The following is a 25,403-nucleotide window of genomic DNA, read 5'->3' as shown; positions in this document are numbered from 1 at the left end:
GGAACTTCCAGGCGGGAAGGAGGAAACAGCGCGTCCATAGCCTGACCCAGAGCCAGACTCTCCTGCCTCCATACCCCCGACGGGGGGATGCCACCCGGAAGGTAGCACGGACGGTTTCCTGAGCCCGGAGAGCGTCCAGCAGTTAGCCTGAGCAATGGGCATGAAGGGACAGATGGAGCGGCTGGACCTTGGACTTGGGGAGGGTACTGCGGTCACTGCCCACAATGGGGGTACGAGTTGCGAGCACTAATGTGCGCAGTGTCAAGTCAACTGCAAGATGTGTGCCCATGTTGGCCTACCTGACCACCGTCAGGGCGGACCTCCTGTTTCTACAGGTGTGCGGGATACCGCACCTCGGCAGGTACGGGAAATGGTCCGGCGCCTGGACCTGTGGGCCTTCGATCTGGTCGGGGGGTGACGACTGTCGCTCCTCGGGCCTGGCTATTCTGCTGCGGGGCCGCAACTTCACCATCTCTCAAGTTCAGGAGGTGGTGGGGGGACGCCTCCTAGTGGCTGATGTCACCTACAGGAATGCTCCCCTGAGGCTGATCAACGTGTACGCCCCAGCGGTACGGAGTGAGCGGTTGGCCGTCCTGCAGCGGCTTCCACCCCTGCTGGCTATGTCCAGGCCGGTCATCCTGGGCGGAGACTTCAACTGCATCATTGATGCAGATGGAAGATCCGGCGTGGAGACAGCGGGTGGGGGGAGTCAACTGGACGTCACGTCCAGATTCCTGATGGGCACGGTGAAGGACGCCAAGCTGCTCGACGTCTTCAGCGCCCCTGCAGACGGAGCGCAGCGGAGGTACACCTGGTCGCGGCCAGACGGGTCTATTCGCTCAAGGATAGACTTCCTGTTTGTGTCACGGGCGTTCTCGGTCAGGTCCACCGGTGTCGAGCCGGTGTTCTTCTCTGACCACTGCCTCCTGCTGGCCGACTGTCACTTACAGGACGACCAGCCAGCCGGCAAGGGGACGTGGAAGCTCAACACGACTCTGTTGACCCCGGAGAACGTCGAGGAGCTTAAGAGGGAGTACGCCGGTTGGAGAACCGTGAAACCCCTCTTTGAGTCTCCGGGCGACTGGTGGGAGACGGTGAAGGAGAACATCAAGAGGTTCTTTGTCCTCAAGGGTGTTCGGAAGGGGAGAGAGAGGCGTGGAAAGCCGTCGCGACTCCAGAAAAGGGTGCAGAACCTGCTCCTTCTGCAGTTGATGAGGACCTCCGTGAGGTGAGGGGCCAGCAAGCCTCGCTCTTCGCCGCGGAGGCCTCCAGGATAATCTTCCGGTCCAGGGTCCGCTCCGTGGAGCAGGACGAGATGTGTTCATGTTTCTTCTTTCAGAAGGTGTACAAAGAGAGCTCTGTGCTTAGCCGGCTGAAGGAGGACGACGGCTCGGTGACGTCGTCTCGGCCCGACATTTTGAGGATCAGCAGATCCTTCTATGCCAGACTGTACGACACGAAGCCCACGAACAGCATGGCCTCCGAGTCGTTCCTGTCATCTATCACGGAGGTCTTAGAGGACGGCACGAGGGAGTGGCTGGACTGGCCGATATCCCTGGATGAGCTGACCAGAGCCCTTAAGTCCTTGGAGAGGAATAGGACTCCCGGGAGCGACGGCTTAACGGTCGAGCTGTATTCTGCTCTGTGGGACCAGGTCGGCCAGGACCTGCTGGAGGTGTACGATAGTATGCTTTGGGCAGGGGAAATATGCAAGTCCATGAGGAAGGGCATCATCACCCTCATTTACAAGAGGAAGGGGGAGAGGGAAGAAATTAAGAATTGGCGTCCCATTTCACTATTGAACGTGGACTACAAAATCCTGGCCAAGGTCATCGCCAACCGGGTCAGGTCTGTCCCGGAGTCGGTGATTCACCCTGACCAAACCTGTGCTGTGCCGGGCAGGCAGATCGCGGAGAGCCTCATGCCCATCAGGGATACGATCACCTATGTACAGGACAGGCGGGTGGACACCTGCCTCGTCAGCCTGGACCAGGAGAAGGCCTTCGACATGGTCTCTCATGCTTACATGAGGGATGTCCTCTCCAAATTGGGGTTCGGGGAGGGCATCTGCAATTGGATCCGGCTGCTCTACTCCAACATTGTTAGTGCAGTCTTGATCAACGGGTGGGATTCAGACAGTTTTCCCGTCAGATCTGGAGTCAGGCAAGGCTGCCCGCTCTCTCCTGCCTTGTTCGTGTGCTGTGTGGAGCCCTTCGCCGCATCCATCAGGAAGGATGTGAGCCTGAAGGGCGTGACTATCCCAGGCAGCGGAGGCCTTCAGGTCAAGACCTCCCTGTACATGGACGATGTCGCCGTCTTCTGCACCGATTGTTGGTCGGTGAGTAGACTGTTGGACATCTGCGGCCAGTTTGAACTGGCCTCGGGTGCCAAAGTCAATAGGGGTAAGAGCGAGGTCATGTTCTTCGGGAACTGGGATGACTGCTCCTTCATCCCCTTCACCGTCAGGACAGGCTACCTGAAGGTGCTGGGTGTTTGGTTTGGTGGAGCTGGGGCGTGCACTCAGACTTGGGAAGGGCATATCACCAAATTGAAGCAGAAACTGGGCAGGTGGATGCTCTGGTCCCTCTCCATCGCTGGTAAGAATCTGGTTGTCAGGTGCGAGGGGCTTTCAGTACTATTGTATGTGGTGCAGGCCTGGTCTATTCCCTGGACCTGCGCCGCTGCGGTCACCCGGGCCATCTTCCACTTCATTTGGGGGTCGAGGATGGATCGGGTCCGCAGGGACACCATGTACAAAGACCTGGAAAATGGGGGAAAGGGCGTACCAAACGCCACCCTCGCCCTGACGGCTACCTTTGTGTGCGGCTGCATCAAGCTGTGCATAGATCCTCAGTACGCAAACACCAAGTGTCACTACTTACTGAGGTTCTACCTGTCCCCGGTGTTGCGAAGGATGGGCCTGGCCTCGTTGCCACGGAGCGCTCCGAGTAGTTGGACCGTCCCGTACCACCTGTCCTTTGTGGAGAAATTTTTGAAAGGAAACACCTTTGACCACAAGGCCGTCAGGCAGTGGTCAGCACGTAGTATCCTCAAGACCCTTCGGGAAAAGGAGAGGGTGGATCCCGTCGTGTGGTTCCCCACGCAGACTGCCAAAGTCGTTTGGCAGAATGCCTCATCGCCAGAACTTTCAAACAAGCACAAGGACATTGCTTGGCTGGCGGTGAGAGGGGCTCTGCCAGTGAGATCCTTTGTGCATGCCCGGAATCTCTGCACCACCGCACACTGCCCTCGAGGTGGCTGCAGGGGGTACGAGACTGTCGATCACCTCCTTCTGGAGTGTGCCTCTGCGCAGGAGGTCTGGAGGGGGATGCAGTGGTATTTGTCGAGGTTCGTCCCGAGCAGCTCCGTGACGTGGGACTCCGTGCTCTACGGGCTGTTTCCCGGGACGCACACTGAGACCAACATCAGCTGCGCCTGGAGGACGATCAATGCGGTGAAAGACGCTCTTTGGTCTGCCAGCTGAAAGAACTGACCCCGACCAAGTGTTGCAGACTAGCGCACTCCAAGGTCCAGGACTACGTGCTGAGGGACGCGCTAAAGCTTGGGGCAGCTGCCGCCAAGGCGCGGTGGGGAAAGACCACGGTATGAAACCCCTCGTCCAGAATAGAAAAAAGGGCCCTATCTGGTAACTGGGCCCAGCTGGCGCCTTCCCCAACTGGTCAGGGGGCCAACGGGTACTGTGCGGGGTGACGACTGCCGGGGTATTTTCTTTGCTTGCTTTTTCTTATTTGTTTGATTTTTTTTCCTTTAGTTGGTGTACGTACCCCCTGGGTAACCTGGAGCAGCTTGCATGACTGGGTAGGCGTATAAATGTTTTATTTTTTGCCCATCTTATGAATAAAGTATATTTTTTTCAAATTAAAAAAAAGTGATGAAATGTCTGAAAACGAACCTTCCGGCTCAGCGAGCAAACTCACACCCATAAAAATATATTTACAAAACATTTTTAAAGAATGTGGACATTTTTATCAATGTAGAGAAATTTTATGTTCCATAAATATAAGATTAGTTTTCAAGGAGAATGGGGATATTTTACAGGTACTCTGAAGTCTGGCTTTAAAACGCCCAGTGACACCTAACTTTTCAGGGTTTCAGCAGCTGGACTGACAAAACTTTTTGACAATCCTTCGTTAACTTTGAGCTTCAAAGCGCAAAACCATTGACAATATCTTCTGGAATTCTCCATCCTGGAGGAAAACAACTACTAAAATAATGGTCGTATGGAACCTCAATGTGACAAGTACGTTTATTTCCTAGTTTAACTTTTAACTTTACTGTTTTCTCCTCCCCTGTAACTGTGTCTGAGCGGACTTGAAAAGTTGCAGTCAGTCTTGGTGAAATAAATTTGTGAAAGCTGGCAATTTCGCTATCATTACCAAAACTCTTACGACATTAAGTATGGTTGAAGCAAATGCTTAATGACCCACAAAGTGCTTTGCTGACGTCCTAAGGTCAGAAAGAAGGGATGTAAAGAATGTCCATTGGCCTCGAATGGACAACTCTGTTTCATCCTCCACAGATAGTGCCAGATCTGTTGAATTTCCTTGGCAATCTCTGCTTTTATATTACGGTAACTGATTTTAATTTCTTCGGTAATTCAACTTTTTTTTACATTTCATTGTTCGGCTTGAAGGGGGCGCTCCCACACCGTAATCGATCACAGCTCTCTGATTGGTTACAAACTGCTAGGCGGAAGTTAGTGGCTGTTTCTTCCGGGAAGTGCAGTCATTTTTGCTGGCGGCTGGAGCTAATGTCTAATGGGTTCGGGCTTGGTACGAGGAGGGGGTGTGATCTGATCTGAGCTGAGCTGTTTGTGTTGAGAGGTTAGACTCGCTGTGCTCTGAGTCTCAGTGTACATGTCCTCTACGGTGGCTCCTGCTGTCTGCAAACCGTGAAGGGCAAAACCCTTGGAGGAAAATGGTAATAATGTTTCCCCAAACTGCGACCAGCAGAGGTATTGTGAATATCTAAGGTTGAGGCAGCGCCGATTTTAGTGCATCTTTCGAACCAAGCTGTACCCATCTCTTTTAAAGCAAAGATTTAGTATCAATTCACGAGAAGGTCGGGGACGCGTACTCTGCCTGTTTGATTTGTTCATGCTGTCTGCCGTGCGGAAATATTGAAAATTTCCCTTTTTTTTCCTCTTTCTGGCTGTAGGTACAGATGTGAACGATTGTCAGCGTTCATTATACAAAGAATTAGTAAACATGATGGGAAATATTGTTATCCTTAGTTTGATAGTGGCCATATCCTTGTCATTTTGGATTGTGTCTATGACTGTCAGCACTTATTATGGTAAGCGCATTGTTTTGTTTTTGTGTGTTGGAAAACATATAAATCCCTTTCGTAACTTGGAGTAAGCATGCAATTTGTTTGACATTAAACATTTAATTGTTTAAAACTACTTACTAAACCCCTGAAGGATTTGAGTAGGTGATGAAACACTTTCAACTTTGTTATGGTATTAATGAGCCTACATACAACAATATCTCCAATCCGGCAGTCTTGGTTTTCAAGAGGTGCGTCAGCTACTGCCTTGATGAATGTTAAATTTCAGACTCATGAAGACCATAATTACACCATAGCTCAGGTCCTGCAATTGATTTTTGAATCCCTGTAATACCACTGGAATGTTATATTTGTTTGTAAATACATCTTCATTTCACCATCAATAATTTGCACAAAATATGTGTATTCTTACAAAAAAGTTTCCTTAGAGAATAATTAAAGTTGATAACTTTTTTTAAAAAATGTGCTATTGGGTTTTTAAGAAGCATCAGACTTGATTTTGTCAGACTTTCACTCACCTTTAAATTGAATGGGAGACAATTGACATGATTCTTATAAACTTCAGATGTAAATGAGAAAACACTTTTGTATGTGAAAACTTGGTTGCATTTTGAAAATGGTGATAGGAATGGTCAGAACTGTTTGGGGTGGTGAAGTAAGAAAGTTGTAAATTAAACTAATGCTATTTCTGTGTGGAATCAATACTCTAACACAAAACGGACAACGTTATAAACATACCTTTGTTGAATTGTTGAAAACTAATGTAATAGTTGTATAATTAAACATATGGTTAATCCATTGTCCCGATGCCAGTTTCCAATGCTATGTCCACACACTTTGAAATCTTATAACAGCTAGAAATCAATAGATCAGATGTTATTTCTTCTTTGCTCTGCGTATATTTAAGCTTTAACTTTTTGATAATATTATTTAAATCTATTTTTGCTCATAAACTGCATGTTTCAGTTTTCATCTGCAAATTTCATTGCCTGCTGAAGAAATTCTCCTATTGACACTTTTCATTATTGAAAAGCAAAACAAAACTCAGCAGAGGATCTTATCCGGTAGGTATTGTATAAGGCTGTGCTAACCCACTGCTGATATGGTATGCCTGAAAGCAGAAGTTTGCTTGAACTTTCTCTTTGTCTTCAATTATGTTTCTCAAACTTTCTTCCATTGTTAAATGCTTTCCTTTTAGTTTTATGTGACATCACTGTGATTAGGGTCTAGGATAGTTTTGCACTTGACAATGTATGTCATGCCCACAAATGCTTCACTTTGTATGATTCTCGAATAGCAGAATGAGGCATGGCAATCTCTCCCTGTCCTTGCTAATCTCAATCTTCATGTCCTTCTCACATGACATATTCTGGTTGTTTTGATGTTGGAATGAAAGTAGAGTATTGATAATGAGACTGAGAACTTCTGGCAATGATAGGTTCAGAAATTGATTGGAAGAAGATGTCATGACATTCTGATACATACTATTTGCTAATTGAATTTGTCTTATTTGTTGATGGGATGTGAGTATCTTTGGCTAGGCCAGCATTTGTGGCCCATTCCTAAGACTCCTGAGAAATTGGTGATGAGTTCTTGCCTTGAATTGCTGCTGCCCATGGGGTGGGTACAACCAGTGTTGGTTGGTAGGGGGATTTACAGGATTTTGGCTGAGCAACAATGGAAGAATGGCACTCGAGATCCAGTCAGGTTGGTGTTGGTTTAGAAGGTATGTTCCTATGCATCTTCTCTTTTCTCCATCATAAAATGGGTCTGTGCAACGACTGTCATTTGCAAATCCTGGCATACTGAAGCAGTCTTGCCTTATTCGAGCAAGTATTGCAGGTTTGGGTTGACAAGTGGCAAGCAACATCAACATCTGGGGGTTACCAATTACCAGTAATGGCAGCAGTTCAAGAAAGTAGCTCACCTCCACTTCCTTATGAGCAACAAATGCTGATTCAGCTCGTCATGCCTATATCCCATAAATGAATTTTTAAAAATCATCTGCTACCTTGATCCTTTTCGGTGGTAAAGGTCAGAAGTTGTTTTTGAAGGTTTTGTCTCAGGTCCCTTGGTGAATTACTGCAGTATTTCTGGTAGATGGCACACACTGCTGCTACTGAGTGTTGACTGTAGAGGGAGTGAACATTGAAGGTGGTGGGCTTTATGCTAGTCAAGCAGGTTGCTATTTGCTGAATGAGTCCAGCATCTTGAGTGTAGTGGAGCTGTATTCGACCAGATGTGGACAATATTCCTTAGCACTCCGGACTCTGAACGTTGACAGGCTTTTCAGAGTTAGGAAGTGAGTTACCTGCTGAAGAATTCCTAGCTTTTGACCTGTGCTTGAAGCCACTTAATTAAATGGCTGCTCCCATTTAGTTTCTTTCATGTAACTTAGTATAGTTTTAGCTATCGGCAGGTGATTAGATTCTCTCTAGTTAGAGATGGCCATTGTCTGGCAGTCATGTGTTAGGAATGCTACTTGTTGTCACTTGTCAGCCCAATCCTGGACGTTTCCCTACATATAGATGCTGACTAGAATAGTGTCTAGAGGCATGAATAGTGCCCAAAGAGTCTGAATAGTGCTGCACTGACATTCCAGGACTGCAGCCCATCTCCTTTATGTCACAAATGACTCCAACCAGTGGAAAGGTTTCCCCGATTCCCACTGACTCTAGTTTTGCTTGCTAATTTTGATGCTATACTTGTCGTCGTCATCAAAGCAACATTTGACAACAAGGGCAGTCACTCTTAGCTCACCTCTGTAGTTCAGCATTTTTTGTTTATCCTTGGACCAAAGCTGTAAAAAGGTTCCAAGCTGAGTGGCCCTGGGCAACCTAAATTGGGTGTTAGTGAGCAGGCCATTGCTAACAAATGCTTGATAATGCTGTCAACAATCCCTTACTTTACTTTGCTAATGACCAAGGCTTGATTGATTGATGATTGACTGTGTTATATTTGTCCTGCTGTTTCTGAACAGGCTATACCTGGGAAATTACACACGTTGCTAGGATGATGCTGGTATCCGAGGTGAAATCATTGAAAAGAGTTCTGATTCATGACTTGATCATTGTAGACCTTGTATCTCAGAAGATAAACTATGTCAAGACTTTTGGTAGTTTATTACTATTGGCTTGATCTTTCCTTTAGGCACTCTACGACCTGTGTCACCTTGGCGATGGCTGTTTTCTGTGTTTGTTCCACTTTTTATTGCTTCACATGCATTAAAGAAGCAAAACCTTGATCGCAGTGGAGCTATTGGAGGTAAATTTTCAAACTAATGTATCCATTTTTGATGTTTTACTTTTTCTGCCATTCAGTGTTTACTGTTACACTATCTAATATGTAGTGGTTGAATTTACAGGACTGTGCTGGATTAGAACACACACATTTGGTTCCTAACCATAACTGAGACATCCAGTGTTCACCAGAGTAACACAAATCTTATCTCCACAAACAAATAGAGTCCATTCAATTCATTGTGTTTCATTTTTCGGGAAGCTTCAACATGTTGCCATTAAGTTTGTACTTCAAAACTAGTTGCATTGCCTAATAATTCTCAGAGTTTAATTTTGTTTTGAATGAAGAAATTTATAAGGAAGTAGCAACAATTTCTATTTATATTGGCAAGCATGCCTTGAGTAGCAATGGCCTGGAATTTCCTCTCTTGGCCTCTGTACCTCCTTTGCCTCACAACATCCCAAGGCAATTCAGAACCATTACAAAATATGTTTATTTGGTCAGATGATCAAAAACTTAGTGAATGAACTATATTTTTAAAAGCCTATGGAAAAGAGAAGGAGAGATAAAAAGGTGCAGGGATGAAATTCTAGACCAATGCAACTGAAAAAAATGCTTTACTGTTAATGGAGCAATTAAAACTGCAGATTTTCAAGAGGCCAAATTTAGATGAGTGCCGGTTTCTTCGAGTTTTTGTCTCGTGGAGATTGTAGATGGAGTAGGGCAAGGCAATGGAGAGGATTGGAAACATGGTTAAGAATTTCCAAATCATCATGTTGTCAACGAGGAGCCAATGTAGATCAGGAGTGATCGGTGAATGCAATCTTTTTGTGAAAGTTAAGACGTGGGCAGCCGAGTTTTCAATGAGTGAGTTTATCAAGGGTAAAATTTCAGAACTTATCCTTTTATCAGATGTGAACATCACTGACAAGACCAGAATTTTCTACCAATTGTGAATTGAGTGGTTTGCGAGGCTATTTTAGAGGGCACTGGAAGAGTTAGCCATCTCATTGTGGTCCTAGAGTCACATCTAGGCCAGACTAAACAGATTTCCATCCCTAAAGGACATTAGTGAACAAGATGGGTTTTGACAACACTTGACAGTGGTCATCATTGGATATAATGACATGATCACCGTGAGGTTAGCTTTTTATTCTGGATTTTATTTCAGAACTTTATTGAATTCGAGTTTCACCATCTGCCACGTTAGGGTTCAAGTCATTGTCCCAGAACTTTAGCCTGGGGTTTCCGGAGCCCGAGAACCACTACACCATTGCTTCCACGAATCGGTGTGTTGAAGATTTAGCTTAGTCCACTGGATTACTTGTTGATTATATTCGTACTTCACTATTGTCAACCTGTAATGTGGACATCAGTCAGGATTGTGTCAGAATCGTCTAGTCCAGATACAACAACTAGTGGACAGCGAATTTCCGAGGAGATGAACTGAAACTGACCATAGGAGCGGAAGTAGGCCATTTAGCTCATTCAGTCTGTTCTGCCATTCAGTTAGCCTGTGACTGACCTGACGACAATCAACTCCAATTTCTCCAAAACCTTTGATTCCCTTACGAATTAAAACTCCGTCCCTGTAAGCCTTGAAATACTTAAGGATCCTGCCTCAGCAGCTCTTTGCAATAAAGAATTCCACAGATTGACTATCTGAAATAAGAAGCCTTTCCACTGTGTCTTAAATGGGAGCCCCTTACTTGAGATGACACCCTCTAGGCCTGTGCTGTCCCACAAAGGGAGACAAAACCTTTGTATTGACCCAGTCAATCCTGCTCAGATTCTTATAGGGGTGTGGAATTTGGGTGAAGATGGGCAATACAAATGAGATAGAAATAGCTGGTCTTAACAATGGTGCAAATTGTTGGTTGGAACTTCACCTGAGTTAAATATGATGCATTTAGTTTCAGCCCCTTTGCTGAGGATGGAAATGAAATTGGTAGACTAAAACTTGAGACAGTGGTTTTAATCTTCCCAATTTTCAATTGGAGGAAATTAGTTTTGGTTTGACAGAAGTGTTGCATTCCATGTCTGAAGACTTGCTGTATACTGAAGATCAAAGATGCTTAAAACTGCCTGGGAAGTTAACGGAATCAAATGCATATTTTCTTGAAACAGATGCAGCATGTGGTCTTAATGAAAACAGATGGCTCTTTCATGAGTTTATTTTGATGCCGCAATCTATCTAACAATATATTGCAATGAAGATTAAGCATGGTTTAATCCTTAAGTTTGAATTTTTAAATATCTTGTTAAAAAATATAATGAAAACTTAAACGAAAATAAAAATTGCTGTGAAAACTCAATAGGTCTGGCAATATGTGTGGAGAGAAAGCAGTTAATGTTTCGTGTCCAGTGATCCTTCTTTAGAACAGGTCACTGGATCTGAAACATGGAACTCTGATTTCTCCCCACAAATGCTGCAAAAGCTGCTAAGTTTTCCTGACAATTTGTTAGTTTGTTTCTGATTTACAGCATCTGCAGTTCTCTTAGTAAACATATATTTTCATTATACAAAAAAAAACTGTAAAATGAAAACACAGGAAGTGCTGGAAATCGAATGTGAAATGCAAGAAGCTGAAATAAACAGCTCAAGTGGCATCTGTGGAGAGAGAAACCAGGATAATAACATTTCATATATCCTGAAAATGGGAAGGGTACTGTACAAATTTATCTGTATTTCAAAGTAATTTTCCTTCTTATTAACAATCAGCCAGAACTTCATTGAAACATGACCTATGTTTTGTTCGTGACTGAGAAAATTGAAACTGAGACTACTTTGTAGAGCGGCGAGCCATTTGGTCTATGATGCTGAAATGTCTTAAGTGTTTCATTCTATCATATACTTTGCTTCGGTCAGTTTCAAGAGTCCCTTGTGGCAAGAATTTCTACCTCTTTTTAAAATAGCCTTTTAAGACTTGTATATGGAGAAACAAAGTCTTCAAAAATGCTTTCTATTCTGCTATTTCAATCCTAAATTTGCAATCATTACCAATTCAACAACCAGTGGAAATAATTTATCTTTTAACCTCTCAAATGCCATCACCATTTCCACCTATGTCTGTTTCAGTGAGTGAATCTGAAGGTTTTCAAGCAGCTCATCAAACTGTCACTTAATTCTAAGTGTGAGTAACTAGACATCACCTTTCTCATAAACTCAAAGTTTACATACATATGTAGAACAAACACTCTGAAGAATTTTGGAAAAGTAAACATTGGACTGTCAAACAACTCAGATGACTTGAATTCTGGCAAAAATGTTGCAATGGTAAATTATTTCTGATTTGGTTAGAATACTTATATTTTTCATAAAAGCAATTCCTGTTTCCAGTAAAACAGACTCTCAGCAGTAGCCCAACAATGCTCTTATTTAGTTATAGCTGTAATGCTTCTCTTTAACTTTGGATATGCTAATCTTGGATATGTCCATTCTTATCCAAGGGAAACGTGTTTTTTGTATGGTAATTTTTTTATTCTTACAATTTTTCTTCCCAGCTTTGATTGTTGGGTTCATCCTTACAATTGCCAACCTCAGTTTCTTCTCTTCATTGCTAACTTTTTTTGTTAGCTCATCTAAACTCACAAAATGGAAGGCAGAAGCTAAGAAACGTTTGGATCCAGATTATAAGGAAGGTAATGCAATCAACCCATGTCCTTTTTGCATAAAAGAAAATACTTCTGTTTACCGATAAATCAAGTAAGCAGAAAACCTGAAAATACTATTTGTACATATTGCAATGATTATATTTGTAACTTGTTTAATCAATGTATATATTTAAATATTTTGGCTTATTTACAAACAAATTTGTCGCTTGCTATATAACTTGTCCTGCTATTTTCTCATTTCGCAGAACTACAGCATAGAAAAGTGAAATTTGTGATCTTTTATCTGTTTTCCTTCCTACCCCTCCCCTCCTTTGCTTCAACTCCAAATAGTGGGCTTCAAGCTGTTTATAGCTGGTCTCACACCCTAAAGCTTTCCTTAAACTATTCCACCTTTTCTATGTCCGTTGTCTCCATCAGGACCCTCAATATCTGTCTCCTCTGTTATGTTGCTGTCGCTCCCCAACATTTTTCTGGTTCTATTTTCATTACTGATTTACCCAAAGTATTGAACTAAATTAAGGAACTGCATGGCTATTCACAATCATGAAGAATCATAGAACCCAAGAATTATTGAGGCCATCGAATGGCCTGTAATCCTGTAACCCTGCAAGTTAAGTTCTCTTTGTGTTTGGCTGCCATCTTTTTGGAAACTGATTAAATATTCCTATCAAGGAAGTGCATTCCAGATTCAAACTGTTTACTTCACAAAATGTTTTCCCTCATGCAGTCTTTTGCTAATCATCTTTAAATCAGTGTCATCAGCTTCTTGTGGTCCTGTCACTGAAAACTAGGTCCTATCCATTTACTCAGCCTTGTAATTTTGGACATCTATATTAAATCTCCTCTCAACTTTCCCTTTCCCAAAGAAAACAACCCTGGATTCTTCAGTTTGCCCTTGTAATTTAAAGTCCTTCATCTGAGTCCATTGTCATAAATCTTTCTTGCATCCTCCTTAATACCTTCACATTTTTCTGAGTTACAATGCCCAGATTGAACCCAAGATTCTCGTCAAAGCAGAACTAGTGTTTTATAATAGTTCTCCCATCTTCCTTGTTTTTGTACTGCATGCTTTGATTTAAAAAGCCTGGGATTCTCTGTGCCTTTCTAACCAGTTTTAACATGCTTTACTGGTTTCATATATTTGTGCCCATATACCCAGGATCTCTCTGTTCCTACCCTCGGCTTTAGAATTGTAATCTCTGATTTATAATGCCGGTCATTTATATCACTTTTTTTGCATTACAGTTAATTTGCCACATTTGCTTCCCACTCTAGAAAACTGTTTTGAAGTCTTATCACTGTGCGTTTAAGTAACCGGGCAAAAGTTGATAAATGGAGTATAATGTGGGAAAATGTAAAGTTATTCTTTTTGGAAGGGAGACAAAAGAACAGTGTTATTTAAATTGGGGAAAATCTGCAGAAAGCTCCAACACAAAGGGGCTTGGAGGTAATTGTGCATGAAACGCCGGAAACTAGTGCATGGGTGTAACGGGTAATCAGAAAGGCTAGTGGAATGTTGGCCCTTATTTCAAGGACGTTGGAGTACAAGAGTAGGGAAGTCTGACTATACAAGGTGCAGGTGAGACCACATCCAGAGTACTGTGAACACTTTTGGTCCTCTTGTTTAAGAAAAAAAATAATATTTCTTTGGAGGCTGTTCAGAAAAGGTTCACTAGGATAATTTCTGCTGTGGAGGTATTATCTTTGAGTGAAAATTAAACACGTTGGGGGACTCTTTTCTGGAATTGAGGTGATTGCATTGAGACAGGGTATATGCTGAGAGGATGTTTCCACTCATGGTAAAGTTTAAGACCAGACAGAATAGTCTCAGATTTAAGGACACCAATTTATAATTGAGATGAGGAGGAATTCCTTCTCGGACGATTAAGTGTCTTCAGAATTCCTTGTGGCAGAGAGCTCTGAGGACAGAGTTCTTGTATATATTTAAGGCTGAGACAGTGTCTTGACAAGCAGGGTAATTGAGAGTTACGGGGAAAGGACAGGACTGTGGAAGTGAGGAGTTTCAAGTCAGCAATGATTCTGTTGAGTGATGCAGCAGCCTTGAGGGACAGGATGGCCTATTCCTTTCCTTTTTCTTCTGGTCTTATGGTCTCACTATCACCCTCATAGGTGACAATATTTCTAAGTTTTGTGTGGTCTTTAAATTTTGAAATGCACCTGAGTTTAGGTCAAATACATAATATTTCTATCAATTAAAGCTAATCCTTAGGCCCCAGTGTACAACTTGCTTTTGGGGTGGGGAGAAGAAAAGCACTGTTCAGCACTATGTGTTCTGAGGAGGGATCACAGGACCCTAAAGATGAACTCTGATTTCTCGTCACAGATGTTGGCAGACCTGAGATTTTCCAGCAATTTCGGGGGTTTTTTTTGTATTTGCTTCTGACTTCCAGCATCCGCATTTCTTTCGGTTTACTGTTCCACACTACATTTTTAAAATATAGAATGGAATCCCTACATTGGGGAAGCAGGCCACTTAGCCCATCGAATCTGCACTGACCCTCTGAAGAGCTCCCACCCAGACCCAGTCCCCAGCTTATCGACCTCACCCTGCATTTCCCACGGCCAACCCACCTAGCCTACAAATCTCTTGACACTATAGCCAATCCACCTAATCTGCACATCTTTATACTGTGGGAGGAAATTCACACTGACACGAGGAGAATGTACAAACTCCACACAGATAGTCTAGCCTGAAGCTGAAATCAAACCCTGATCCCTGGCACTTGAGGCAGCAGCTGAGCTGCCCACTTTGTTTGCTGCCACTCAGTCAACTTCATCTCCGTGCTGCCACTGTATCTTTTCTTCTACAGGTTTCAACTTTGCTTGCAACACATTATGAAACACTTTTTTGAAAGTTTGTGTACACTATGTCAAAATCATTTTCAGCCATCTGACATATCATAAAAAAAACGACACTTAATTTAGTTAACTGCAATCATACTGGGTTTTTAAGTTAATGCATCCTAGTCTGAAACTGTTAATTTTGTTCTGAATAATCATTTATTAAAAACTTTCCCATCGTTGAGGCGAATTTGGCTGGTCTGTAGTTTCTGCATTTATCCTTGTCTCTACTGAAATAAGGTTTCAATTGAGTTTTTATATTTTTAATAGCTTTTTGAGCAAAGATGCAGCAGTTGATTCCCAGGATAATTGTTAGAGAATGAGTCAGCCCTTAATCATGTTCAAGAATCTTAGAACTAGTGATTTTAATGTGATTCCACAACAGTGGAGATCAGAGATATTCTTGGCTGTCCCTAATTGGTGGAAACCAGTAGTGATTATATAAACACATCTCAGCAGTAGAACTGAACATATGTAATTTGCATCCAGAGTATGTATGGATTCTCAGTAAATCACACGATTCATTTTGATCATTCAATGCAGAAATACTTGCTTTGTTGCTTAAATTTGGAGGAATGCATAAATAAGTTGCTGCTGCTTTTCAGTTTTCATTTCTGGCAGCTCCTCACCCTGGCATTTCAGTCTCCTGGTGGAAATAAAATTGAAAAAAGAGCTTTATTTTTTGGTCATGGAATTAGGTGTCACTGGAAATGCCAGTTTTTATTGCCCCTCTTCAGTTGTCCTGGAGAACAAGCTGGTAAAGTGCCACCTTGAACAGTTACAGTCAGTCATAGAGATGTACAGCGTAGAAACAGATTCTTCAGTCCAACTCTTTCATGCCAACCAGACATCCTAAATTAATCTAGTCACATTTTCCAGCATTTGGCCCAAATTCCTCTAAATTTTTCCTATTCATATACCCGACTAGATGCTGTTTGGATATTGTAATTGTACCAGCCTCCCCTACTTCCTCTGGCAGCTCATGCCATACACGCACCAGCTTCTCTGTGGGAAAGCTGCTCTTAAATCCGTGCGCTGTAGGTGCGACTGCCTTTGTCCTTCTAGGCAGTAGAGATTGCAAATGTGAAAGATGCTCTCTGGAGATTTGGTGATTTATTGCAGTGCATCTTGTGATGGTGCATGCTTCTGCCACTGTCAGTGTAAAGTGAGCAAATATTATGATGGTAGAAGGTGCACCAATTGAGCTCTGGATAGTGTTGAGTTTTTTTAGTGTTGTTAAAGCTGCACCTACCCAAGTAGATGGACAGCATTCCATCTCGCTCCACACTTGTGCCTTGATGATAAACAAGCATTGGGAAATGTTGAAGTAAACAAGTGTAACACAGATGAGATAACAAGATGTAGAGCTGGATGAACACAGTAGGCCAGGCAGCACCAGAGGAGCAGGAAAACTGATGTTACGGGTCTGGACCCTTCTTCAGAAACACAGATGAGTTGTTTGCCATGTGACTGAGTTTGCCCATTTTGGAGTGATTAATTTGATGGTATAGATGGGATAACACTGACTGATTTGACTTTCACTCTCATGTTACCCAATTAAATATTGATAGAGTTAAACAGCAGGAACATAGTGGATTGTCAATGGAGAGTAAGACGCGGTTTAATGTGGAATCTGGTTTGGAAATGCAGTTAAGTGTATGTAGCAGAGTTAAATACTGACTGAAGAGCCAGATGTGGCAGCAATGGGCAAAAACCAACCTCCAGTGGTAAATAAAATGACTGTTGAGGTATGGTCAACTTGATCATTTTTGTTTGATCAGCTTGCTGATCAGAATTATAAAATTCAATAATACTGCCTATGAATTTAACCTGGAACACCTCAAGGGAAGAGGTCTGTTTTGAGTTCATGCTTGATTAAACTTTTTCTTTCATTTTAATTTTGTTCCTACCGTTGGATGAGCAGCAGCATTCAGCTCCATGTGAATACTAACTTTGGGGGATCAAATGAACAGGAGGGCAGGAAAAAGATGAACAACAATGAAAGTTAACACCTCATCATAAGAAGTCTTCATGGAAGTCCTCATTCTAGCTTTGAAGAGAAAAATTTCAGAGTATCGTAACTATACCTAAAGCAGCATAAATCTGCCAAATGAATCCAATCACAGAACTTAAGAGTACACTATTAGACCTCTATTATTTTGATCATGTTTACAATTGTTTTGAGCATTTGCACTAAATTATTTAGCCATATTTTCATCTATTGTTTTTATCTTTATATTTTTTTTTTCACAGGTGGCCAGAGGAACTGGATACAGGTATTTTGTAATGGAGGTGTTCCAACAGAGATTGCCTTACTCTATATGATTGAAACTGGGCCAGGAGAAATTGCAATTGATTTTTCAAAGCAGTACACTGCCTCTTGGATGTGTCTCTCTCTCCTGGGAGCACTGGCTTGCAGTTCAGGTGATACCTGGGCATCAGAAATAGGAAGCGTCGCCAGCAAAACACAACCAAGACTGATCACCACATGGGAAAAGGTTCCCATTGGTAAGAATCCTTATTATTTGCTAAAAGATGCCAGAGTCAGTAAATACCCCATATCGATATCCTGTAATATTTATTCGACCAAGAAAAGGATTCATTATTTGTTAAAGTTGAAAAACTTATTAGACACCAAGCCTTATTAAATTTGCCAACATTGTGAAAAGTGGACCAAATTCTTCCACTAGTGCTTCCTAATCACATTAAAAACAGAGGCTATTGTGCACTTATGAACTATTTCAGGGCCGTTAGTTTGTTTCTGCTAGATTTAGCCAATAGAATTGCGAATGCTAAAAGAAAGTAAAACCAAAGAGAAGAAGAAAAATAATGCATAGTTTAAAAAGAAATCTTCAGGCTGAAATTCCCTCGCTAACAACATCGTGGGTCTACCTACAGTATATGGACTGCAGGGGGTGAAAAAGGCAGCTCACATCATGTTCTCACGGGCAAGTAGGGAAGTAAATGCTGGCCCAGTCACTGATGCCCACATTCCATGAGTGAGTTTTAAAAGAAATAAAATCTGAACTGACTAAAAGGAGTTTGTTTTTTCAGGTACCAATGGAGGAGTAACCTTTGTAGGCCTTGTGTCAAGTTTACTTGGTGGAATGGCTGTTGGATTAGCCTATCTATTAACTCAGTTGATGTTTGTGGAGGACCTGGATACTTCACCACCTCAGTGGCCAATTGTTATATATGGTGCTGCAGCAGGTTTCCTTGGTTCTGTTTTGGATTCCTATTTAGGCGCTGTGATGCAGTATTCGGGTTTGTATGTTTTAGGTTGTTAAATGCTGATGTTTAATTTTATTCTGCTCCCTGATTGTGGTTGTAATGGTGAAGAAAATATTTCTTTCTTTGATCCCATGTGCACTGACTTAGAGATTGACCTAGTAATTGTGCTGCATTGTTTTGAATGAAGTGAAGCATTTCCTTCGCTGCAATGTTCCCTAGCGAAGGAGCAATTTCATAAATAAATGTGTGAAAATGCATGATACACAGTTGTACACAAATCATAATGAATGTGTATCATAAATACATTGATGCTTTTGAATGCTATGTGTCATTCAACATGCAGGCAAATTAATGAAACTTTCAAGCCAGGTTCCTGAAGAAGGGCCTAGGCCCGAAACGTCAGCTTTCCTGCTCCTCTGCTGCTTGGCCTGCTGTGTTCATCCAATTTTACACCTTGTTATTTCAAGCCAGGTTGTCAAGTTCACAGGCCATCCCTACAACTAAAAACAAGAGTTATCTGCTGAAAAGTGCAGTGCATAATAGCTTAAGTTATTAAATACAAATTTAAAACTGTTGAGTTCTGATCTTACTGAGGGCATTATTTTGCTATTCATGATAAATTAATAAATCATACAAATCTGGAGTACAGGAACCAAATTGCACACAATTGCATTGTAAATTTAGCTCCAGTAAATGTTTGCATTTCTTATGCCCTTTACAGGTTTTGATGAAGACAGTGGGATGGTTGTCAATCACATTACTCCTCATGGAAGGCACATATCAGGGAAACCTATTCTGGATAATAATGCAGTGAATCTTTTCTCTGCCATCCTTATTGCACTGCTGCTGCCAGGAATAACCTGGCCCTTTTGGCCAAGGAAGTTAACGATTTAAAAACGTGGTGAAGGAGGATCCTAATTGTCGTCTGGCATAAAATACTGCATATGAATATTGCACTAATAATTAGAAATCTGATTTTAAATGAAGATGTACTAAAATATTTCAACAGTTCAACTTTGTGGAAGCATAAGCTGTACCTTCAAAATCTTACTTTGACTTATTGCTTCTTTGGAAATGTTATTTGGTTTCTTCAATCAAAAAGCTTACCCTCGTAATACATTTCATCTCAGTGAATAGTTTGTTTTATTACAATTGAAGTTGTTGCTGCTGTATTTTAACATTCCTTTCAACAACACCTGCAAAGCAAATAACATACTTAAATTATGTAACTTTGAAGAACTTTAGGCAGAAAACCGTTGTTCCATCAAATCCACTCTGTTTATTTCCTCTTTTATGATTCTGGATCTATATCGACATTTCAAATCAAAGTTTATTCAATGCATTTTTAAATACTGCTGTTTCCTTGCAAATGATTCTACTGATGATATTTCACAATTTTATTACAGTTTTGCACCAGAAATTGCTGCCTAAATTTCAAAATTGTAAACTGTCTTCTTATCCTTGAATCTTGTATTTGACTGAAGAGCTGTGAACCCTGACAAGCAAGACTTTAAAAAAGAAACAAAGTTACTGACCAGCTTTAAGTCTGGGAGTGACTCAGGAGAAATAAATGCAAAATGATGTCACAGTTCCAAGAAGGACTGACAGGGATAATTTACAGGTAAATCTTAATTTAATCTACAAGATAAACAATATCCAGTACTTTGTTAACAGAGCTAAGAAAATTAACTCAATTCATTAAAGTCATATAAATCTTGAGTAATTAAACATACGTCAGAATTAGCTGGTCTTGTGCTGTATCATAATCTCGAACAAATGTGCTCACAATAAGGAGAAACTTCTGTTTGGATTTGTTGAGCTGGAGTCCAAAACCTGGGGGCATTGTAGAGCGGGCAGAGTTACCAAGATTGTTTGATTGAGGATAGAGTCACGCCCTTTTGTTCATTTAATTTACTTGAATTTAATTTTCCATACGTACAGAAGGTTTTTAAATCAGTTTTGTTCACGCATGCTTACTCATCTTCTAGTTTCTCTTTGTTAATTTCTCGGTGATCTTTCATTTCCAGGGAGACGGTGGCATTGTGGTAGTGTCACTGGATGAGCAATCCAAAGGCCCAGTGACATGACCACTGTGCCAACTTCTAATACTTTCCACACAGTTTCAAATCCCAACATGACAGCTGGTGAAGTTTAAACTCCATTAATGATTGTAGAATTAAAGGCTGCTGTTGCCAATGAAGACCACAGCAGTTATTGTCAGTTGTTGTAAAACAACCGACCAGGTTGACTAACATCCATTAGGAGAATAAATCTGCTGTCCTTACCTAGTCTGGCAGGTCTGGATGTGACTCCAAAGAGCCAAAGCAATGTGATTGATTTGGCAGTGGAGTCACAAGTCATGCTATTCAAGACAAATTAGAAACGGAAAACAAATGTTAGCCTTGTCAGTGATCACATGAAAGAATAAAGGAAAATAACCTCAAATTCTCTGTTACCTCTCCTGCTGGCAACAGCTTTAAGCTGCTTGATTTATCTAACTTTCTAAATTATTCCGTTCGATCACTTGTGTTGAGTTTTTACTTATTAAGGAAATGTACATTTTCTGTGAATTCCTTTCCTTTTCTGTTTTAAAAAGGACACTGATCCCATCCCAGTTTAATCGGAGCCAAATCAGAAAGAACAGCTTCCTTATTTCTTGGTAACAGTGCCTGTGTGCCTGGATTGATATCCCTGTTGCTCATACAATGCTTTTGGCCATGCATTAAGAAAAAAAACCCTCTCCATTTAGCAAAACAGGCAACAATCTAGAATTTATTATTGCACTTAGTTTTCCAATTCATTTTAGCTCTCTCTCTTTCTGACTGTCATACCTTTCCTCCTGATAGATCTCATTCTCATTCTCATTCTCATTCTCACTCTCATTTTCTCTGTTTAACAACTATCAGCTTAGATTTTTTTTAATCGGTTATTATCAGTGTGTAAAAAAAGAACTAGAGAATGTAAAATGTAATGGCAGAAAAGACATTGGCTAAGGCAATAAATGGTAGATCGTAAAAAGAAAGTGTTCTGGCAAGCTCCAATTTCTTGTTAATAAAGTGTGAAGCTGGATGAACACAGCAGGCCAAGCAGCATCTCAGGAGCACAAAAGCTTCTTGTGTTGGACAGAAATTCTTAATACTTGTGGTAATTTATGAAACCCTGTTGACCTCTTCTCCAGGCAGTAAATTTTCATAAGCATGTACACTTATTATTTAGCCAACATTTATGTTTTGTTAAGTATCAAACTAATTTAGGAAAACACTTTTTGAAATATCCAATTACATTTACATTTTAAACCAATAGTGTCCAAACATATGCTCATCATAACCCACATTGTGCACTCAAAGCCTCAGCAATTAAAATTAATTTAGAGTTTAAATTTGTATTTTCATTTGAATAAATCACAAGTTGCTAATATAAGCAAATCTGTTATTTAGATTTAAGATTCGTTTAACAATGAGGTGATTCTGCTTAAAACAACCCTCGATAAATGCCCGAAATTTTAGCCAAACTAGTAACTAAGAAATATAAACATAGGTGGAATTAAGTTGCACAAAGTTCATGGCTCTTGAGTAACTCACTGTCTACAGTTTGTACATTTATATTAACTGTAATGAATCTAGAATCAAATGTTTATAGAGCCAGATGTTTGAATTTAGTTTATTTGTAAATGTGGCATGAAAATATGTTGCGAAATAACATGAAGCATTTTTTTCTATCTTCATGACCTCATTGTCAGAAGTACTTTTGTTATAATATAAGTAAGGAATATCCACGTTTGACAAGTAGTGGTCTAAATTCTCTGATCACGCTAAAGCTAATTCATGCTGAAGAAACACACTTTGTAGCAGAACCGACTAATATACAATGATTTCATGGTCATCATTAGACTCTTAATTACAGATTTTTTAACATTGTAATTACATTTCACCTTTTGAGCCCAGGTCCGCAGATCAGATCATTACCTGGGTCTCTGGATAAAAATCTATCGATACTGTCATTTGATCACCGCCTCCCTATTGAAGCTGGACCTCTGGCACAGAAATAAGGAAAATACCACTGTGCCACACAAAACCCCTGTACATTTTGAACCATCTCTGGAATTGTAATTTAAGCCAGTTGTTGGGTACATGTTTTCCCAGAATTGTTGGGCACTTGTTTTTCCCCCCCAGTGATAGGAATAACCAGGCATGGAACTCTGCTTGTCTGCTTTAACTCTTTATTGCAGAAGTGTGGCAGTTACATGGATGGTACGAGACAACTGCAAAGATGTGACAGCTTCATAGATCTTAAAAGGCAACTGCAACGTGTCCAATCACGGCTCACATTTTTATGCTCTTGTGGTTTCTGTGTTGTGGCTGTAACTATATTTGTTCTGTCTATTAGGCTAATTTATATCTAAAAACTTATCCCTGATCTTGTGAAGTCCAGAACTGCTATTCTTGCTCTGAAGAACTCACTCCTGATATGATTAAGTCCAATTTAAGTTTTTCTTGCTCTGTGGGCTTCCACTGAATCCCACACAGTAGAATGGTCCAAAATCCCACAAACAGCAGTGAGATAAATTGGTCAAATGAGACAGCTTTGGTGTTGGTTGAGGATGAAGTATTGATTAACTCATCAGAGAAAATCCCATTTTTTGTATGAATTCTCTCTTGAGTTTACTCTGCCAATCAATGAAATCATGGCTAATCTGATAATCACGCACTCCACTTACCTGCCTTTTTCTAATTCCCTTTCTGATTAAAAAATCTATCCAACTCAACCTTGAATATACTGAATAACCCAGCCATGACAGCCCTTGGTGGTAAAAATTCCACAGATTTGTAACCCTCAGAAGAAATTTCTCCTCATCTCTGTCTTACACGTGCGACCCTTTATTCAGAGAATATGCCTTCCGGTTCTAGACATTCTAATGTGGGTAAACAACCTTTCTGCATCTACCCTGTCAAGTTCTCTAAGAATCCTGCATTTTTCAATAAGATCACATCTTATTCTTATAAATTCCAAAGAATAAATGCCCAACCTACTCAATATTCCTCACAAGACTGACTCTCCATTGCTGGTGCCTACCTAGTGAGCCTTCAGTGGACTGTCATCATCTGATCTTTTATGACCACCTGGAAGGATTGACAGGAATCTCAACATATTATCTCATTGCTCCTCTGCCAGATTGTGTTTTAAACTTTAGACTGGAATATGAAGTTGCAATCTGGCGACTTAAAAGGCAAATGCAGTAAGATTTACATGGAAAACTATACAAGCAATATATAAAATACAAAAATTTTGGATGGATTAGTCATAGAATCGTAGAGTAGTACAGCATGAAAACAGGCCCTTTGGCCCAAACTAGTCCATGCTGCCCACTCAACTATTCCAATTTTCCTCATTTGGTCTATATCGCTCCAAACTCCTCCCATTCATGTAACTATTCAAGTACATTAGCAACATTTAAAAAGCACCTGCCTCAACCACTCATTCCATATGTGCGCCCCGCCACTCTGTGAAGTGGTTGCCCCTCAGGTCCTCCTCAAATCTTTCTCCTCTCCTCTCATCTCATCTCATCTCAGTTGTCTCTTAAACATTTGTATTAGTTCAAAGGAACATTAGTGTGGAGTCTATTGCATGAATAAATTTTCTGTTTTCTGTAACATGGACAAATATTTTGTACTACGTTTATCAGGTTGAGGTCACATTCAGGGTGAAACTAATTTTGCATGACATTGTTACACAAAATCCAGTAACATGTTTACATTGTTTTTGAAGTATTTGATTCATATATTCACTCTTGTTAATATGATAGAATTATTTCTCCGTGTAAAAATTGTTCATTTTTTTTAAGAAATACGACAATATTTTGAGTAAAAGTGCACCTTCCATGTGGTTTAAATTGTCTGGAATTAAACAAATATTAAACATCATCAGTTAATAAAATGAGTGTATCTACACTGAGGTTAGATTTCAGTTGGAGTCCATTGGTAAATTGGTGTTGCAGAATCATGAGCATTACAGCACAGGCAGAGTCTACTCATATCATTATATCTACGATTGTGTTTGCTTTTCATTTGGAACTATTTCCTGCATTTTTTAATTGTTTTCCAGCCATTCCTCCAGTTCCTGTATATATTTTTAAATGTGCCTCAATAGCAATCTAAAAAAAACTTACTTTCATTTTTTCTCGTGTTAATTCTTAACTTTGTCTCTTGAGTAGTCACTTATCATTTAAAATATTGTTGCACTGTTACCCTTTCAATAGCTGTCATAAAGTTTACACCTTCTAATAGATCCCTCCATGTGTTTCTCTGATTCAGTGAGAAAAGTTCTATTATTTCATGTCAGTTTTCAAGTCTCCCTTGGTAACTGTAGCATTTTGTTTCCAGTTGTAAATAATCCTTGCTGAATCATTTCTACAAATCCAATATATTTTCTATAGTTGTATACCTCAAACTGCACAGAATAATTGTGACCTTGTAAATTTCTTTCATAATTGCAACAATACTACATGGAGTCCCAATTGAGCTTTTAATAGCCATTTCTGCCTCACTTCTATTCTTAAATGTTCACATATCTATATGTTCACATATCTATATTTTGAAATGTTTGTATATCCATATTACTGTATGAATGTCTTTTTCTAGATTAAGACTCTCATTTATTGAAATATTTCATTTTTAGTATTGTTTTTGCTAAAATGCACTGTATTATATTGAATTGCTTCTGCACCCAATCTGACCATTCCACTAATAGGTCTCTCTTTTTATAAACCCCTGCATTCATCCAGCTAACCATATTTCTAATTTTCAAAAATAATTGAACATTATTCAACAATGACTTGTGTTTATACAGTGCCTCTGAACCGAGTAAAATGTCCCAAGGTGCATCAAGCCTGTGCCAACCGACAAAAACCAAGCCAAAGTTACATCTTTTGGTTGAACTCTGGATGAAACATTTAAAATACATAAAACAGGCCAGAATTGCTTAGATCCTGCTCGATGTAGTTTTGGATGCATATTTAAGTCTTGAACCTGAGTGAGGAGTTGGTGAGAGATTAAGTTGGTGGTGTGTGAGGGAGATGGTGATGAAGTAATATGATGTCAAATACTTCAAAAACAACTATTACAGTAGAATGCCCACTTGGGGGGGAA

At 40.7% G+C, this 25,403-nt stretch overlaps 1 protein-coding gene across 5 annotated transcripts in view; it reads left to right on the top strand.

Annotated features, from left to right (window-relative positions):
* The first annotated feature begins 4,178 nt into the window (after positions 1 to 4,178).
* tmem19 (transmembrane protein 19) overlaps positions 4,179 to 25,403 on the top strand; it is a 36,367-nt gene continuing 15,142 nt past the window's right edge. For 2 of the 5 annotated variants that reach the window (XM_059652479.1, XM_059652480.1), the window contains exons 1-7: positions 4,740 to 4,975; positions 5,179 to 5,316; positions 8,461 to 8,574; positions 12,055 to 12,192; positions 17,281 to 17,535; positions 18,082 to 18,291; positions 18,980 to 19,879. In XM_059652479.1, the coding sequence (XP_059508462.1) occupies positions 4,939 to 4,975; positions 5,179 to 5,316; positions 8,461 to 8,574; positions 12,055 to 12,192; positions 17,281 to 17,535; positions 18,082 to 18,291; positions 18,980 to 19,152 (1,065 nt within the window). In that variant the 5' untranslated portion in view covers positions 4,740 to 4,938 and the 3' untranslated portion in view covers positions 19,153 to 19,879. Of the gene's footprint in view, positions 4,262 to 4,739; positions 4,976 to 5,178; positions 5,317 to 8,460; positions 8,575 to 12,054; positions 12,193 to 17,280; positions 17,536 to 18,081; positions 18,292 to 18,979; positions 21,986 to 25,403 lie in introns of those variants that run through there. The other 3 variants (XM_059652481.1, XM_048548743.2, XM_048548742.2) reach the window with 3 other exon arrangements.

This window comes from Stegostoma tigrinum, chromosome 18 (genome assembly GCF_030684315.1).
Source record: "Stegostoma tigrinum isolate sSteTig4 chromosome 18, sSteTig4.hap1, whole genome shotgun sequence".
NCBI classification, from domain to species: Eukaryota; Metazoa; Chordata; class Chondrichthyes; order Orectolobiformes; family Stegostomatidae; genus Stegostoma; species Stegostoma tigrinum.
Note: the sequence above shows the minus strand (reverse complement) of the source record. Positions and strands in the feature narration are given on the sequence as shown.